The following is an 18,345-nucleotide window of genomic DNA, read 5'->3' as shown; positions in this document are numbered from 1 at the left end:
CAAAATTCCATGACTTTTACAGGCCTGGAAAGTGACATTTTCAATTTCCATGACATCTCCAGGATTTCCATGACCACGGGAACCCTGCATAGAGGAACTACATCTTAACTGACAAAAAAGTGGTAATTTAACTAGATTTTCTGATTACTTAACTCCTGGAAAATCATGTCACAAAATTTGCTTTAACACATTTTTTTTTTTTGTAGTAGCAGTTGTAAAGCCAGGATAGAGGCAGGTTCAAGTCAAGTTTGAAAATGTAGTGATGCTTCGTTTGTCCACATGATGGTGCTGCCTGAAAAGGTTTAGAAGCAATTTTTCGTTTCCTCCAATTCTGCCCCATGTGATGCCCTGCCATCCTCCTGTACCCTGTGTGTCAGATGCCCTCCCGTCCTCCTGTCTCTCTATAGTGTAAGACTGAGATGGGGGCAGGTCAAATGTTTGTAGTTAATCTGTAGATGTTGAGTGTGTCAGATGCTCCCACATGTTGTGGTGTTGGGGAAATACAGAGAGAGAATGAAACTTATCACTGATGGAAAAATATTTGTAGATGTGACCTTGACTTTTGGAGATGTCTGATGAAAACACAGAGAATAACACAAATACAGACAGAATCATGACTCCTCAGACTCTCTTGGCCCTCATGTCACTGTCACATGGATTTGGTGATTTGCCTAAAGTACAACAGAAACAAATGAGAAGCAACATAAACCAGGACTAATCCAAGCCTAAACCAGGACTAAACCAGGACTATACCAGGACTAAATCAGGACTACACCAGGACTAATCCAAGCCTAAACCAGGACTATACCAGGACTAAATCAGGACTAAACCAGGGCTATACCAGGACTAAATCAGGACTAAACCAGGACTAAACCAGGACTAATCCAAGCCTAAACCAGGACTAAATCAGGACTAAACCAGGACTAAACCAGGACTAAACCAGGACTATACCAGGACTAAATCAGGACTAAACCAGGACTAAACCAGGACTAATCCAAGCCTAAACAAGGACTAAACCAGGACTATACCAGGACTAAATCAGGACTACACCAGGACTAAACCAGGACTAATCCAAGCCTAAACCAGGACTATACCAGGACTAAATCAAGACTAAACCAGGGCTATACCAGGACTAAATCAGGACTAATCCAAGCCTAAACCAGGACTAAATCAGGACTAAACCAGGACTAAACCAGGACTATACCAGGACTAAATCAGGACTAAACCAGGACTAAACCAGGACTAATCCAAGCCTAAACAAGGACTAAACCAGGACTATACCAGGACTAAATCAGGACTACACCAGGACTAAACCAGGACTAATCCAAGCCTAAACCAGGACTATACCAGGACTAAATCAGGACTAAACCAGGGCTATACCAGGACTAAATCAGGACTAAACCAGGACTAATCCAAGCCTAAACCAGGACTATACCAGGACTAAATCAGGACTAAACCAGGGCTATACCAGGACTAAATCAGGACTAAACCAGGACTAATCCAAGCCTAAACCAGGACTAAACCAGGACTAAACCAGGACTAAACCAGGACTATACCAGGACTAAATCAGGACTATACTAGGACTAAACCAGGACTAATCTAAGCATAAACTAAGACTAAACCAGGACTAATCCAAGCATAAACTAGGACTAAACCACGACTAAACCAGGACTAAACCAGGACTAATCCAAGCATAAACTAGGACTAAACCAAGACTAATCCAAGCATAAACTAGGACTAAACCAGGGCTAAACCAGGACTAATCCAAGTCTAAACCAGGACTAAATCAGGACTAAACCAGGACTAATCCAATCCAGATCTAAACTGGACTGAAAAAGGTCTAAAGCTGGATAGTTTTCAAAACGTCAGGGACAAATTCTTATCCAGATGTTAAATTCTCACATTTTTATTGTTTAAATCAAATTGCATTGTTTTTTTTTATGTGCAAAACAAGTTCAACAATTCTTCACAGAGTTTAAGAATTGCTTTTTATGGCTCATATTTGAACAGACATGTCCCAAACCCAGAGTGTGTGCAAGGCTGCGTTTGGGAGGGCATCTGGGGTAAATGAGCAACTGTGGACAGGGCTTTTTGTTCCCCCATGACACTCCTAAAAACCCTAACCCTGTCCTTCTGACCCCACTGTCCTTCCTTATCCCAAACACAGGCTCATGGAACAGGCAGCAGAGACAGTCCTGCCTTTACGTTCAAGTACATTTTAGTGTCATTGTAAGAACATTTGTCCTCTGTCTTTGTCCCATCTGACATAAACCCATAAATATACCCTTTTTAAATGATTGGCTGTCAACCTTAAATATCCAGCACAGGCCAGTGGGAATTTTGGCCAACCTGCTGCCTGTACAACATGCATAAACTTTGATTTGAACACTTGAATGTGATGAGATAACTGCACTAAACATGACTACAGATCTCTTAAGTCAAACAGGGCTGTGAATGAGTTTGGAGTACATTTAAAGTGGGGGTATTTGACTTCTATGGGGAATTAACTGTAACACATAACATATTTAGATCTCCATGTTACCTTTGATTGTTTTGAAAATACTATATTCACCCAAAACCAACATATTTAAGGTGCACTGAGTAACTTTTCTGGTGGGGGCCCATAAAATAATTCTTCAAGCTGTGTCTGGAATGTTCCACAGTATGGCATTAAACCTTTCTATCTTCATGGAGACCAAACCAGATCACACAGGTCAGATCTGTGGATTGGTGACTCTGCTCACCATCAAAATTATTGTTTTTGTTCTAGGTAAAACTATAACACCTGTAATTGAATAAATGTAAAATAGAGCTGTTTAATGTCACTGTGGAACATTCCAGGCAGAGCAGTGACATCTCCATAGAAGCAAGCAGGTGACAGAAGTTACATAGTGCACTTTTATATGTTTTATAAGTTTCACTTTTGTTTTTGACGTTCTTATTCTCCCCTCTCTTTGCTCCCAGCGCTCCTCTTTTCAGTCACTCCCCTTTCAGAGCACTACTGCACATCACAACATGTATGTCAAGATGCTGTGTACAGTTTTGTATCATGTTTTTGTATATTTATCAAAATGTGTTGTGTGGGGAGCATGGGTGGGGGATACAGGCTCATACTGCTAACTGTACAGAGGGTTTGAATCCCTAAAATCTCCTGAAGCATGTTTTTGATGAGGAACAACGTTATAACATGGGAAAGCTAAAAAAAAAGTTGATTTTGCAGAATACCCTCTCTTTAAATGACATAGTTTGGAGAAAGTTGTAAAAATGATCAGCAGAGCTCTTTCTCTGGGTTCTAAACAATTGGCATCTGCCCTGGAAAACCCATAGCGATCTCTGGTACACTTGGTAATATGCTAAAATGCTCACCAAGCAGAGGACACATGCCTGCAGAGGACATGAGGACATGAGGACTGGAGCGGGAGTGCCGAGACGAGGTCCCCAGGCTTTGGGAAACACATGTGTGCTACACTTCAGGTTTGTGCTAAAAATAGTTTCATATTATTTTTGATTTAAATAAAGCCTGTAAACGACCTTCAAAAGTCGATAATGAAAACAGAATGAAACAGATTGTAAAATAATCCATAAACTTGAGTCCTGGTGCTGCTGGTGCTAGCTCGGGTTAGTGTTGGTGTTCGTGCTGGGGTCCATGCGCTGGTACAGGTCCTTCAGCTCTTGGACTTGACTCAGGACTTGGTGAGCCTGGTTCCACTGGTCCCGAGCCTCAGTCAGCAGCCTCTGGACTTCCTCTCGTTCCTGCTGCAAGTCCTGGTTTGGTTCCTGGTCCTGGTTCAGTCCCTGGTCCTGGTTCAGTCCCTGATCTGGGTTTAGTTCCTGGTCCTGCTTCAGACCTGAGTCTGGCCTGAGTTCCGTCAGCAGCTGCTCCGTCCTCTGGATTTTCTCCTGGATCAGTTCTTGGAGCCGTGAGATAGACCCAGACTTAGAGTCGGACTTGGACTCGAGATCAGGACTTGAGTCTCGGGGGATCTGGTCCAGAGACAGACTCTTCTCCGATGATACGGGCTTACTCGCCGGCACCACCTGCTGGAAATAAACCAGGTCTAAATCAGTACAAAACTAGGACTAAAGCAGGACTAAAGCATGTCAGAACCCTGGTCCAGACCTGTCTGGGGAGGGTGTGGGGTTTTATGGGGGTCTCGGTCTTGGACCCGGGACCAGGGTCTTCTTCGTGGATCAGATCCAGAGTGAGGGCACCGTCTGAGGATGCAGAGGCCTGAGGACAGGATCAGAAGTCAAAGGGCTGTTCTGTGTTTCAGATAATATTACCACATCAAACTGTCAAATCATGTCAGACACACACGGGTCAGCTCAGAGGAACCTGCCTCACATGCAGATTTGTGTTGTGGGTTCTTGTGTCTGTGTATTTTCCTTTCGGCGATTTCATGGTAAAGGTGGTCAATGTGGTACAATGTGGTCAATAGAAAAAAATCTTTGACCCATAAACTGTATAAAGAAGTGGACTAAAGGAGTGTGATGTCACCCACAGTGTTTGACGCCAAGTCAAATGAAGCTCACAGAGGCTTGCAGTCATAGGAGCGAAGTTCCATACCAAGAATAGGAATTGATTTTAAGACCAAAATGAGCAGTCTGACAGTAGCTGTTACAGAGAAAGGAAAGATATTTTCTCAATACAAAGTGATCTGAAGGCACAGTGCATGGAGCCGATAGCTCCACCGTGCTCACTTCCTGTTTGGAATGTGTCAGCTAGGGGGTTAGCTATGTCCATTTAAATATAATATATACAGTGTATGACTCTGACCCCATCTGAGAGTATGACATGATCACAGAGTAGCAGTAGCGTAATCAGACCTGAGTCTCTATTCTGGAGACTTGAGACTTGATTTGATGGACTAAGACTTGGACTTGAGCCTGGACTTGAATCTGAGCCTAGGACTTGATGCTTCTCAAAAGTAAAATAAAAGTAGGAGAACCTTTTCTCTGTGCTTACAAAAATCATCAACTGCAGAAATACGAAATACGAGTAGTAGCAGTAGTAGTAGTAGTAGTAGTAGTAGTAGTAGCAGTTGTAACAGTAGCAGGGGCGGTCCTAGGCACGGGCTGACAGGGCAGCATTTCGGGGGCATCACTACTACCACTGGTAATAGTAGTAGTTGTAATAGTAGTAGTTGTAGTAGTAGCAGTTGCAGTAGTGCAGTGGGAGTATGGTTAAATCAGATCAGATGTGTAGTAGGGTACCACAGCCAGCAGGTGTCCCCGTGTGGGTAGGCGGCGCGTGTGGGGGATCCGGACCCGGTCCCTGGTCAGGTGAGCAAGCTGCGCGTCCTCCACTGTCACCTACGGCAGCAACCAAACACAGTAAATATTGATTTGTTGTTGTGACATTACTTTGGGGGTGTTAACCCATAGCAAAAGGAAAATGAAATACAGTCAAGTGGAAAAAGTTTTTGAGTCAGTATGTTTCGCAGCTCATTCAGGGTGTGTCTTCAGTTCTAATCAGACACTGCCTTATATCTGCCTGCAGGGAGGAGCTAACTACACTGAAACTACTCTGAAACTAACACACACACTTGTTCAAGGTGTTAGGAATAGTCCCATACATACATTCATACATACATACAAACATACATATATACTTACATACATACATACAAATATACTTACATACATACATACAAACATACATATATACTTACATACATACATACAAACGTACATATATACTTACATACATACAAACATACATATATACTTACATACATACAAACATACATATATACTTACATACATACATACGTGCATACATACATACGCACACACATACATACATGCATGCATACATACATACATACATACATTCAAACATACATACATAGATATATACTTACATACATGCATGCATGCATGCATACATACATACATACATGCATACATACACACACATACATATATACATACATGCATGCATGCATGCATACATGCATACATACATACATACATACATACATACACATACATACATACATACATACATACATACATACAATAGTTCTGATTTTCTATTGTCCTGTTTTTTTTTTAGCTCTCTTTGTTCTATTGAAAGCCCCTTTTGGATCTCCACAAACAGAGAGAGCTTTCTGCACATGTTGTTCTTCTTTCTCCTTTCCCTCTGTGCTTGGAGGAACCACTTGGGCCCTGTGTCATAGTGTTCGAATAACTCCAAGTTTGTGCTGCAGTGGGTGGTGTGAATCAAACACCAGGTATCGGTCAGTGTGTGTGGGCTTCCTGAAGCCTCCACCTGGAGACGCTGGTGGCAGTAACTATAGGAACATTACAACAGTTTTGGTGATCAAGAACATAGAAGTCTACAGCCTGATTAGTGTTGATTATTTACAGAAATGTATTTTATAACATTAAAATAGAAAAAATATGTTTGGAAATTGAGATATTATGAAACACAAATGTTCATAAAAGTATATAAATGCAATTAAAGTTTTCAGATATATTTGAATTAGACACAATGGTAAATAGCCTTTTTTACAACATAGATCGCAAATTGGATTGTAAAAAAAAAACATTTGTTTGTGTTTTTGTGTGTTGGACAGAGTTGACAACATTGGCGTTTTATTTTTATTTTAAAAAAATGTATTCAGAAGCTGTTCCTTTGCATTTCTCTAGAGCTCAGACTTCACTGTACAAACAAACACAACTCCCATGAATGTAGAATGGTTTAGAAAAGTCATTTGAGTAGTGCGTATGTGCATGCATGTGTGTGTGTATGCCTGTGTGTGTGTGTATGTGTATGTGTGTGTGTGCGTGTGTGTGTGCGTTTGTGTGTATGTGTGTGTGCGTTTGTGTGTATGTGTGTGTGCGTTTGTGTGCATGTGTGTGTGCGTTTGTGTGTATGTGTGTGTGTGTGTGCGTTTGTGTGTATGTGCATGTGTGTGTGCGTTTGTGTGTATGTGCATGTGTGTGTGTGTTTGTGTGTATGTGCATGTGTGTGTGCGTTTGTGTGTATGTGTGTATGCGTTTGTGTGTATGTGTGTGTTTGTGTGTGTGTGCATGTGTGTGTGTGCGTTTGTGTGTATGTGTGTGCGTGTGTGTGCGTTTGTGTGTATGTGCATGTGTGTGTGCGTTTGTGTGTATGTGCATGTGTGTGTGTTTGTGTGTATGTGCATGTGTGTGTGCGTTTGTGTGTATGTGCATGTGTGTGTGCGTTTGTGTGTATGTGTTTGTGTGTATGTGTGTGTGCGTTTGTGTGTATGTGTGTGTTTGTGTGTGTGTGCATGTGTGTGTGCGTTTGTGTGTATGTGTGTGTGTGTGTGTGTGCGTGTGTGTGCGTTTGTGTGTATGTGCATGTGTGTGTGCGTTTGTATGTATGTGTGTGTGTGTTCGTGTGTATGTGCATGTGTGTGTGCGTTTGTGTGTATGTGCATGTGTGTGTGCGTTTGTGTGTATGTACATGTGTGTGTGCTTTTGTGTGTATGTGCATGTGTGTGTGCGTTTGTGTGTATGTGCATGTGTGTGTGCGTTTGTGTGTATGTGCATGTGTGTGTGCTTTTGTGTGTATGTGTATGTGTGTGTGCGTTTGTGTGTATGTGTATGTGTGTGTGCGTTTGTGTGTATGTGTGTGTGCGTTTGTGTGTATGTGCATGTGTGTGTGCTTTTGTGTGTATGTGTGTTTGCACTGTGACACATGTTCCTCTGTGTCTTTAAATCCAAGTGGAAAAATAAATGGATGGGTTTAGTGTAAAACTCTCACGAGCCCAGAGAGAGAAACTGTTCTTTCCACTGGTCGATACAGAACTGATCAATACTGAACACAAACTGATCGATGGCTCCCCCTGGAGGCTGCGTCACGTCACAGAGGAGCCAGGGCCAGGACCCAAAGAAGAAGCGGGTCTGGGATCAGGTCCTAAAGTCCATGTGACTGCTTTTCATGTTTGTCTAACTGTGACTTGTTTTGGTGGATAGCACCTGTGCCTAGTTTTACATCACTTAAAGCAACAGTGAGTCAATTTTTGGCTCTGTCCAACCAGGAAATAAGAGTAGAAGCTGGATTCAAAATCAGGGATATTTTCAATTCTATGGAAAGTCTCAGGCTATAAATCCTAGTCCTGCTCCTGGTCCCAATCCTAGTCTAAATTCCAGTCCTAGTCTGAATTCTGGTCTAGTCTAACATCCAGGCTAAATCCCAGTCCTAGTCCTGGATTCAGTCCCAGTCTTTTTTTTAGTCCTGATGTGTACCTCGTCCAGGACTCGGTTCTTGGCTCTAGTCAAGGCCAGGTTCAAGACCTGGATCCAGGACTCTTTCTCCTCTGGACTCACGGCCAGAAACACCAGAGTGGCCGCCTGCAACATACAAGATCATCATCTGCACCTCCTCTGCATCATCTCCTCCTCATCCCCTCCTCTACTCCTCCTCTACTCCTCCTCCTCCTCATCCCCTCCTCTACTCCTCCTCATCCCCTCCTCTACTCCTCCTCATCCCCTCCTCTACTCCTCCTGTCCTCCTCCTCCTCATCCCCTCCTCTACTCCTCCTCCTCCTCATCCCCTCCTCTACTCCTCCTGTCCTCCTCCTGCTCCTCCCCTCCTCTACTCCTCCTGTCCTCCTCCTCCTCTCCCCTCCTCTACTCCTCCTCCTCCTCCTCCTCTCCTCCTCTCTCCTCCTCCTCCTCTACTCTCCTGTCCTCCTCCTCCTCATCCCCTCCTCTACTCCTCCTCCTCATCCTCCTCTCTCCTCATCCTCTCCTCTACTCCTCCTGTCCTCCTCCTCATCCCCTCCTCTACTCCTCCTGATCATCCTCTCCTCTACTCCTCCTGCCCTCCTCCTCCTCATCCCCTCTTCTGCTCCTCCTCTCCTCCTTCTCCCCTCCTCCTCCTGTCCTTCTCCTACTCCCTTCCTCTCCTCCTCCTCCTCTCCTCCTGTCCTCCTCCTCTCCTCCTCTTCCTCACCATGTTGCCAGGTGCAGATAAGCGCAGGAGTCGGAATTTGCTGTGGCTCTTTTTGCTCCGGCTTCGATTCTTTCTGACCTCCTCACAACGATCGAAGTCCAAAAGATCCAAGACCTCATCAGACCGACCAGGCTCCTTCACCTGAGAGAGACCAGAGACCAGGGTTAGACCAAATCTAAACCAGGACTAAACCAGGTCTAAACCAGGACTAAACCAGGACTAAACCAGGTGTTATTGAGTTGTACATCATATTCAAATACAGAGCAGGATTTGCATGCTTAGTTGCTGTTTTGTTCCTCAGACGTCACACAGACCTGAGCAGGATCCAGGATCCTAACCAGATCACAGGATCTTCTGTGTTTGCTCTCGTGCCTTTGAGCAGTGCTGAGGTCTGTGGTTCTAATCCCTCAGATCACATGACCTCAGTGTCAGAGATTACCTCAGATTACCCAGGATTACAGCAGGGGGCGCAATCTCAACTCAATCTGAAACATCCTGGTTTAGTTCTGGTTCAGACCTGGTTTAGTCCTGGTTTAGTTCTGGTTTAGTCCTGGTTTAGTTCTGGTTTAGTCCTGGTTTATTGAAAGTGTGAGACTTTCTCTTGTTCTTGGTTTGAGCTCATGTTTCACTCGGCTCCAGTTTCACAAATACAGTCCTCAGAAAACCTCCAACGAACCAGGACTAAACCAGGACTAAACTAGGTCTGAACCATGACTAAACCAGGACTAAACCAGGTCTGAACCAGGACTAAACCAGGGCTAAACTAGGCCTAAATTAGGATTAAGCCAGGTCTAAACCAGGACTAAACCAGGACTAAACCAGGACTAAACTAGGTCTCACCTCTTTACGGCAGATGAACAGTTGATCTTGTCTCAGAATCACAAATCGGTTTTTCCAGATTTCTCTGAAGAGGCCTTTTCCACAGAACTTCCGGATCCACCCGGTTTTATCCGGCTCCAGGCCTCCCTGCGGATGAGAAAAAAGGAAATATGTAGTTACAGACTTCTTGTAATACATTTATCTATACAAAGATGTGTATCGCAATCCTTTTATTACTACAGATATTCATTATCATCACTTATAACACCTGTGTGTGTGTGTATATATATATATAATAAATATATATATATATATATATATATATATATATATATATATATATAATAAATATATATATATATATATATATATATATTATATATATATTATGTATATATATATTAGTGCTGTCATGCTATTAAAAAAATTTAGAGATTAATTAATTATGATCTGTAATTAATTAATCTAATTAATCTCATTTTAATCTCACCTGAAAATTGCTGAGAAAAGCCTTCAATTTGAGGTATTTTCATTTAAATTCATTATTACATTATTGTGGCAGATCAAAAGACTGATATAGATTTTAAAAAGTGACTTTATAAAGTAATTTATTGTTTAACAAATCTCTCCAAATTGGCTGTTGAGCCCAAGTCTCCATGAATAAGAAACTGTTTGCTGTAAAGTAGCAAAGACTAGGAAATCTGAACATAATAACTTTTGTCTACTTAAAGACAATAAAAAGTCCAGTCTTTCCTTAACCATATTAAAAATATTATTGATAGAGAAATGCTTTATATATGAGTCCTGGTTTAGACCTGCTTTAGTCCTACTTTAGTCCTAGTTTAGTCCTGGAATGGATTAATCCTGGTTTTAGTCCTGGTGTTAGTTCTGGTTTAGTCTTGGTTTAGACCTGGTTTAGACCTGGTTTTAGTTTTGGTTTAGTCCTGGTTTAGTCCTGGACTGGATTAGTTCTGGTTTAGAGGCGCACAGGAGGAAGCGCAGTTTATGCGAGAAAACACGATCCACACGCGGCGCACGGGAGCACGTCGGTGTCCGCGCTGTAACTACGGAAGGAAACGTGGTCCGCGCGTTCTGAGGTTAATGACGATGATGAAGGTGTGTGTTTGTGTGTGTTTGTGTGTGTTTGTGTGCGTGTCCCCTCATGTGGCAGGTCACTATAGGACAGTAGTGCAGACATCATGATCATCAGGTTGTTTTCACCAGTGACATTTAAGTTGTAGGCGATTTTATATTTGTTATTTTCTTTTATATTTCACGTCGGGAGAATAATTTCCAAGACACAAATGTGTTTTTACCTGTGCACTGCTGCCTCTGTTCTACTGGCTCTTCCACCTCGTCCATTGTGACTGACGCCACCAACATGAACATGACGTTTACATCGCTTTTACTGTGCGCGTTTTGTGTGGGTTTCCGGCAATGAGTGGAATTACCGAAATAAAAAAATGTTTAAATGTGGTTTTTTTTGTGTGTGTGTGTGTGTGTGTGTGTGTATGTTGTTGTCCCAACAACACATAAAAACAGGTTTTATAATAAAGCAACTCACATACAGAAACAGTAAAGTTAGAGATTAAAAATGAGATTAACGCGATTAAAAAACATAACGCGCTAAATATGACTGTAATTAATTAATCGCAATTAACGCGCTAATTTGACACCCCTAATATATATATATATATATATATATATATATATATATATATATATGTATTAGGGCTGAGCAAAAATAAAAAATTTGTATTGCAATTAATCGCATGAGTTCGAGCGATTAATCGCAATTAATCGCGATTAATCGCATGTTATATGCAAAACCAATTAATGGATTAAAAAATAGCGTATAGTGCACTTTTACTGGAAATGTAAATGAAAGAGCCACACATTTGTTGTGCAAACAGCATTTCTTTGACAGGGGAACCCTCAGAGCCTTCAAGGTGATCAGGGAAGGCTCAAAAAAAAAAATTAAATGGACTTTTGTACTTCTAATGTATTTATTGAATATTTTTTATGCCGTGAGTAGTGTAACACTACACTAGTAATAATTTCTAGATCAGTGTTATAAACTTGAACTGATATTTCTTGGGAAACAAAGAGTTAATATAATGGAATGGAAATGGACCAATCACATTTTTTCTTCCAGTGGTATCTGGGTAAATCAGTGACTCCCCCTGCAGCACTGAACTAAACAAACAAGTTCAGCTCAGAGTGCACGGCTGGTCCGGCCAGGCTCGGGCACGTTGCATCTCACATGGTCAGAAAAAAGTGAAAAAAGTGTAAAGAAAAGACGTCAAACTTAAAGAAACGCTCGTGGTGGACTTTTTCAAAATAAAAGCCAGTGAGAAACAGACGTTTACAATAAAAATAAATAAATAAATAATTAAAAACTGGCGTTAAAATAATTGTCGGAATTCAATGAATACCTTGAAGGCTCTGAGGGTTAATGACTTAATTAGTTAGCGCAAAGTTAACGCACCCAGCCCTAATATATATGTATGTATATATATATATATATATATATATATATATATATATATATATATATATATATATATATATAATATATATATATATATATATATATGTGTGTGTGTGTGTGTGTGTGTGTCTTCAGCACAATCTCCAGAACATGGAGGAGATTTCAGGAGACAGGCAGTTCCTCTAGGAGAGCTGGACAGGGCCATAGAAGGGCCTGAACCCATCAGCATGATCCATATCCACTCCTTTGTGCAGGAGGAACAGGCTGAGCACTGCCCTGCAGAATGACCTCCAGAAGACCACTGGTGTGAGTGTCTCTGCCCAAACAATCACAAACACACTTCATGAGGGTGACTTGAGGACACCACATCCTGTAGTGGGCCCTGTGCTCACCACCCAGCACCCTGGAGCTTCACTGGCATTTCACTACACAGATTGATAATTGGTAATTGGTAAGTCCACCACTGGGGCCCTGTGCTTTTCACAGATGAGAGCAGGTTCACCCTGAACACCTGTGAAGAGTCTGGAGAAGACAAGGAGAACGCTCTGCTGCCTGTAACATGGTGGGTCAGTGATATTCTGTAGAGGCAGATCCATGGAGGGACACACAGATCTCTACAGGTTAGAAAACAGCAGACTGACTGCCATTATGTATCAGGATGAAATCCTTGAACCCATTGTCAGACTCTACGCTGGTGCAGTAGGTCCTGGGTTCCTCCTGATGCACCACAATGTCCAGCCTCATGTGGCAAGAGTCTGCAGGCAGAACCTGGAGGATGAAGAGATTGATACAACTGACCTGACTTAAACCTGATAGAACATTCTGGGACATTATTGTTGGGTCCATCAGACGCCTCCAGGTTGCTCCTCAGACTCTACAGGAGCTCAGTGATGTCCTTACACAGATCTGGGAGGACATCCCACAAGACTCCATCCATCGTCTCTTTAGGAGTGAGACATGACGTTGTCAAACATGCACACAAGCACGTGGAGCCACACAAGAGATTGAGACACATTTTGAGTTGCTGAAATTTAAATTTTGGACTGGCCTGCCACATCATTATTTTGATTTTCAGAGTCCTCTGTCACTGAAAATGTTATTTCCATTAGAAGAGGAGGCATCCTGTTGTTCCTAAAACACTGCCCTGTCCACATGAGAGAGAGAGAGAGAGAGAGAGAGAGAGAGCATATAGATGGTGTAGGATCATTGGACACAATCGTGCAATAAGGAGGGTGTAAATAGAACCCAGAAGAGATCACTAGATTATTCAAGCATGCATGAGGACAGAAAACTCCCTCTTTTACACCGTGAAATCCTGATTTGTTTAGTCCCTCAAAACATATTTAGTTTCACTTTCAGCACCATCCAACAACACAGCCCCTAACTCGTGTGTCAGATGCCCTCCCCATGTGTCGGATGCCCTCCCTGTGTGTCAGGTGCCCTCCCCGTGTGTGTCAGGTGCCCTCCCCGTGTGTCAGGTGCCCTCCCCGTGTGTCAGGTGCCCTCCCCGTGTGTCAAACGTTTGGACTTTAAAGCAGTGTAGATCTCTTTGGTTGGTGACTGTTAGACCCCTCCTCCTTCACCGCAGCAGCAGAACCACCTCCTCAGCCTCTCCTCCTCCTCCTCCTCTTCACCTCCCAGACCCTTAGAGCCCAGACTCATACTTAACAACAAAGAGACAATGGGCGTGTCACGTGACCAGCCCGAGGTCACATGATCCTCGTCTCCGCGTGCGTCACAAAGCACGCGCATAATTCATGAGCGTGCACGCGCCTGTCAGTCACGCGCGCGCACGTATAAAGAACTTAACTTTGGCTCTGCGCGTTTCTCTCGCGTTTAATCCTCCGCGCCGCGTCTCTGAAGCGTTTCACACGCGTCTGCTTTGGACACTTTCCATCTGCTGCTCCGCTCAGAGCCGCGGAGGGGCGTTACGTCACGGGTGGGGGGTGCAGGGGAGAGGGGTACTCACCCGTTTACCGGAGCTGTTCTTCTTCATGACGCCGGGACTGGAGCTCCTGCAGCGAGGGACAAAGTGCAGAGGTGCAGCGGACAGGAGCGGGAGGTCCGGCTAAGATCCTTCGCGGCCTCACGGTGCTCCTCCCCGCCGCTCCCCGCCGCTCCCCGCCGCTCACACAATCTTCACGGGAAAACTCCGCTCCCCTCCCCGCTGAGAGAACACTCCTCTCGGCTTTGTTCCGCAGGTCTCGGGTTGTTCCTCTACTTGTGACCGGCTTTAGTGCACTTCTCCCCGACTCTGGTGCGGTCTCTGCGGGGCTTGTGTTCCGCTCTGTCCCCGGTCGTCTCCCTCTCCGTGGCCGCTCTTCGCTGCTCCCTGTCCGGTCTGGAGCTGCAGATGCCTCGGTGTCCGGTTACCCCCTCCTCCGGGACTCCCGCTGCTCCGCGGCTCTTGGGCAGAGTCGTGGCGCCCCCTACAGGCCGAGCCCATTTGTGTCCGTGTTACATAATAACAGCCCTGCAGCTACAGCTTCATTCACTATATTTATGTATTTAGAGTTGAATGCATTTTAAAGGTTCACTATGCAACTTTTCTTCTCGAGGGTGCACCGTTTGCCATTAAACTTGCAGGTGATACCACAAGGTCAAATTTTGACTGGGAGTGGGGTCATCTTTCATATCTGTGGAGAGGTGGAGAGGTGGCCCCACTCACAGTAAAAATGCATGTTTTTTCACGAGTTTTTAGCAATAAAAAGCATTACTTACAACTTGATAAACATTTAATGCCATACTGTGGAACATTTCAAGCAAATCAATGACATCCTTCTAAGAGTTCCACAGTGCATCTTTAAATATCATATGTAATTTAAGTGTGTGACTGAAGCTAGAAAGTACAATCCTGTACTAGAAGGACTGAACCAAGACTGAACCAGAACCAGGACTAAACCAGGACTGAGCCCGTGAGGAGGGTTTGAATAGGAGAGATCGCTAGATTATTCAAACATGCGTAGATGATATCTCAAATCTCTTCTGGCATGTTTTTGATTAGGGAACAATGCTAGAACATGGGAAAAGGCCCCCAAAAGGCCCCTAAACCAGGTCTAAACCAGGTCTAAACCAGGACTAAACCAGGTCTAAACCAGGTCTAAACCAGGTCTAAACCAGGACTAAACCAGGACTAAACCAGGTCTAAACCAGGTCTAAACCAGGTCTAAACCAGGACTAAACCAGGACTAAACCAGGTCTAAACCAGGTCTAAACCAGGACTAAACCAGGACTAAAACAGGTCTAAACCAGGACTAAACCAGGTCTAAACCAGGTCTAAACCAGGACTAAACCAGGTTTAAACCAGGTCTAAACCAGGACTAAACCAGGTTTAAACCAGGACTAAACCAGGTCTAAACCAGGTCTAAACCAGGACTAAACCAGGAATAAACCAGGTCTAAACCAGGACTAAACCAGGACTAAACCAGGACTAAACCAGGTCTAAACCAGGACTAAACCAGGTCTAAACCAGGTCTAAACCAGGTCTAAACCAGGACTAAACCAGGACTAAACCAGGTCTAAACCAGGACTAAACCAGGTCTAAACCAGGACTAAACCAGGACTAAACCAGGTCTAAACCAGGTCTAAACCAGGACTAAACCAGGAATAAACCAGGAATAAACCAGGAATAAACCAGGTCTAAACCAGGACTAAACCAGGTCTAAACCAGGTTTAAACCAGGACTAAACCAGGTCTAAACCAGGAATAAACCAGGAATAAACCAGGTCTAAACCAGGTCTAAACCAGGACTAAACCAGGAATAAACCAGGAATAAACCAGCTCTAATCCAGGACTAAACCAGGTCTAAACCAGGTCTAAACCAGGACTAAACCAGGACTAAACCAGGAATAAACCAGGTGTAAACCAGGTCTAAACCAGGTCTAAACCAGGAATAAACCAGGTGTAAACCAGGTCTAAAGCAGGACTAAACCAGGTCTAAACCAGGTCTAAACCAGGTCTAAACCAGGACTAAACCAGGTCTAAACCAGGACTAAACCAGGACTAAACCAGGAATAAACCAGGTCTAATCCAGGACTAAACCAGGTCTAAACCAGGTCTAAACCAGGACTAAACCAGGACTAAACCAGGTCTGAACCAGGACTAAACTAGGTCTAAACCAGGTCTAAACCAGGACTAAACCAGGTCTAAACCAGGTCTAAACCAGGACTAAACCAGGTCTAAACCAGGTTTAAACCAGGACTAAACCAGGTTTAAACCAGGACTAAATCAGGTTTAAACCAGGTCTAAACCAGGTTTAAACCAGGACTAAACCAGGTTTAAACCAGGTCTAAACCAGGTCTAAACCAGGTTTAAACCAGGACTAAACCAGGTCTAAATGGTCTTCTTTGTCATGTGCGATCTCTCGTCGTTGTCGTGTCGTCGTGTTTGTTGTGAGCTGGTGGGTGCACTGTGTGACGTCATTACTCTAAATCCCATCCCATTAGCGCTACTGTAAACCTGCAGTGCTGACATTGTCCTCGAAGTGGCGCTGTTCCCACATACATGGGGCTTTGGAGCGCTTGACCTCGTTAGATTTTCTCAATCGTTTTAGCACATTTTTTTGAAACTTGGTTTAGTTTGATCATTTGGTTCAAAGTTGTATCTGAACAGGACACAGGTGGTCATGTCGTTTGGAACATTTCTCATGAGTTCAGACAATTCTCAGATTTTTCTAAGAGCATCTGCCACAGCTCTTACTTACAAACACATATGAGGGAAGGATTCACTTTTTGAGCAGCAACACAATCAACACTAAACACCAAAAAATCACAAAGTATCACATTATTAAACCATTTGCATGTCTCAAGAAAAGCACACACATGTCAGGGTCACCACACTTTCTTCAGCGTAAATATTTTTGATAAAAAAAACAAAACAAAATTTACGTAGCAATTTGTAATGTGTACTTTTATATTTTCATAATGCGATACAAACATAGAAAAGCACAGCTTTTCCGGTCCAAACTTAATCTGTGTAAAGGTTGAACTCCAATGTTAGACTACAGCAAACAGCACTCCTCTCTGGCCCCTGAGAGGAGGACTGAGGCTCTGAGCTGCTTTTATTTATTTTTATTTTTTAAGGATCCCCATCAGTCTCTGCAAATGCACAGCCTCTTCCATTATGTCAAAGGAAAGAACACAGAAAAATACATGAGCAAAGGCAGAAAGGTTTGATGATAAACTTGCTTTTGGGAGATGATGTAAGAGGAAAACTAAATTTCTGTTTAGGATTTTGGGTGAGCTGTTTGCAAATGTAAGTTTTCAGTGGGTAAATGTGTCAAAGTTAAACAAAACCTTAAAAGCTCTACACACTATATCTGATACTCTGATGGTGCTGCTGTGCTGAGACCCCGGGGCCCAGGGCCGATTACAGTGTTGCTTTTATAAAACACTCCATTTTTATGACATATGTGTATATGTGTAGAGAAGAACAATCGGGGGAAAATATATGAATCGATGAAAATATCTGGGTACATGTAGCCAGGGCATGCATCTGTGCTTGTGGTGTGTCTGCAGCTGTCGCAGCCCGCATCCTCAGTGCCTCTACAGCCATCTGCAACCTGCCCACACAGGCCCACACTGCTCAAATACACACTTTAGAGTTACCAGGGAGTGGTTGCCAGAACAAGCTTCACACATATAGTTCACACATATTAGATGCACAGATTGTGCATGTAACATCCTACATACTTTCTTTAACCACAGTGGCAGTAATAAAATACTTCACCTGCAGTCTAAATGTAAATAATGTTTTTGTACAGTCTGAATACTCCATTTAGTACAGTCTGAATACTCTGTTTAGTACAGTCTGAATACTCTGTTTAGTACAGTCTGAATACTCTGTTTAGTACAGTCTGAATACTCTGTTTAGTACAGTCTGAATACTCTGTTTAGTACAGTCTGAATACTCTGTTTAGTACAGTCTGAATACTCTGTTTAGTACAGTCTGAATACTCTGTTTAGTACAGTCTGAATACTCTGTTTAGTACAGTCTGAATACTCTGTTTAGTACAGTCTGAATACTCTGTTTTAGTACAGTCTGAATACTCTGTTTAGTACAGTCTGAATACTCTGTTTAGTACAGTCTAAATACTCTGTTTAGT

The 18,345-nt window shown here is 43.1% G+C and overlaps 1 protein-coding gene across 3 annotated transcripts; it reads right to left on the bottom strand.

Moving 5' to 3' along the window:
- Window positions 1–1,930: 1,930 nt before the first annotated feature.
- On the bottom strand, window positions 1,931–14,595 carry LOC110157899 (pleckstrin homology domain-containing family O member 1-like). Of its 3 annotated transcripts, none has more exons than XM_055164347.1 (7): window positions 14,212–14,595; window positions 9,773–9,898; window positions 8,933–9,073; window positions 8,224–8,328; window positions 5,215–5,313; window positions 4,121–4,231; window positions 1,931–4,041 (listed from the first exon to the last, which is right to left on the bottom strand). In XM_055164347.1, the coding sequence occupies exons 1-7, from the start codon at window positions 14,236–14,238 to the stop codon at window positions 3,610–3,612; spliced, it is 1,041 nt and encodes a 346-aa protein (XP_055020322.1). In that variant the 5' UTR covers window positions 14,239–14,595; the 3' UTR covers window positions 1,931–3,609. The 3 variants fall into 3 exon arrangements, with proteins under 3 accessions (XP_055020322.1, XP_055020323.1, XP_055020324.1); XM_055164348.1 differs by having other exon boundaries at window positions 1,931–4,038; XM_055164349.1 differs by lacking the exon at window positions 5,215–5,313.
- Window positions 14,596–18,345: the final 3,750 nt, after the last annotated feature.

The sequence above is a fragment of the Boleophthalmus pectinirostris genome, unplaced genomic scaffold (genome assembly GCF_026225935.1).
Source record: "Boleophthalmus pectinirostris isolate CB_2022bp ecotype Guang Dong unplaced genomic scaffold, ASM2622593v1 HiC_scaffold_6, whole genome shotgun sequence".
NCBI lineage: Eukaryota > Metazoa > Chordata > Actinopteri > Gobiiformes > Gobiidae > Boleophthalmus > Boleophthalmus pectinirostris.
This window is presented reverse-complemented; position numbering and strand designations above follow the sequence as displayed.

What these genes read in the sequence shown, in the direction of transcription:
- LOC110157899 (XM_055164347.1), bottom strand. Translation starts at nt 14,238, where the DNA reads ATGAAGAAGAACAGCTCCGGTAAACGG. An exon ending in TGTTCATCTGCCGTAAAGAG is followed by an intron (nt 9,074 to 9,772) that starts GTGAGACCTAGT and finishes GGTCTCTCTCAG; the next exon opens with GTGAAGGAGCCTGGTCGGTC. An exon ending in CCCACACCCTCCCCAGACAG is followed by an intron (nt 4,042 to 4,120) that starts GTCTGGACCAGG and finishes GTTTATTTCCAG; the next exon opens with CAGGTGGTGCCGGCGAGTAA.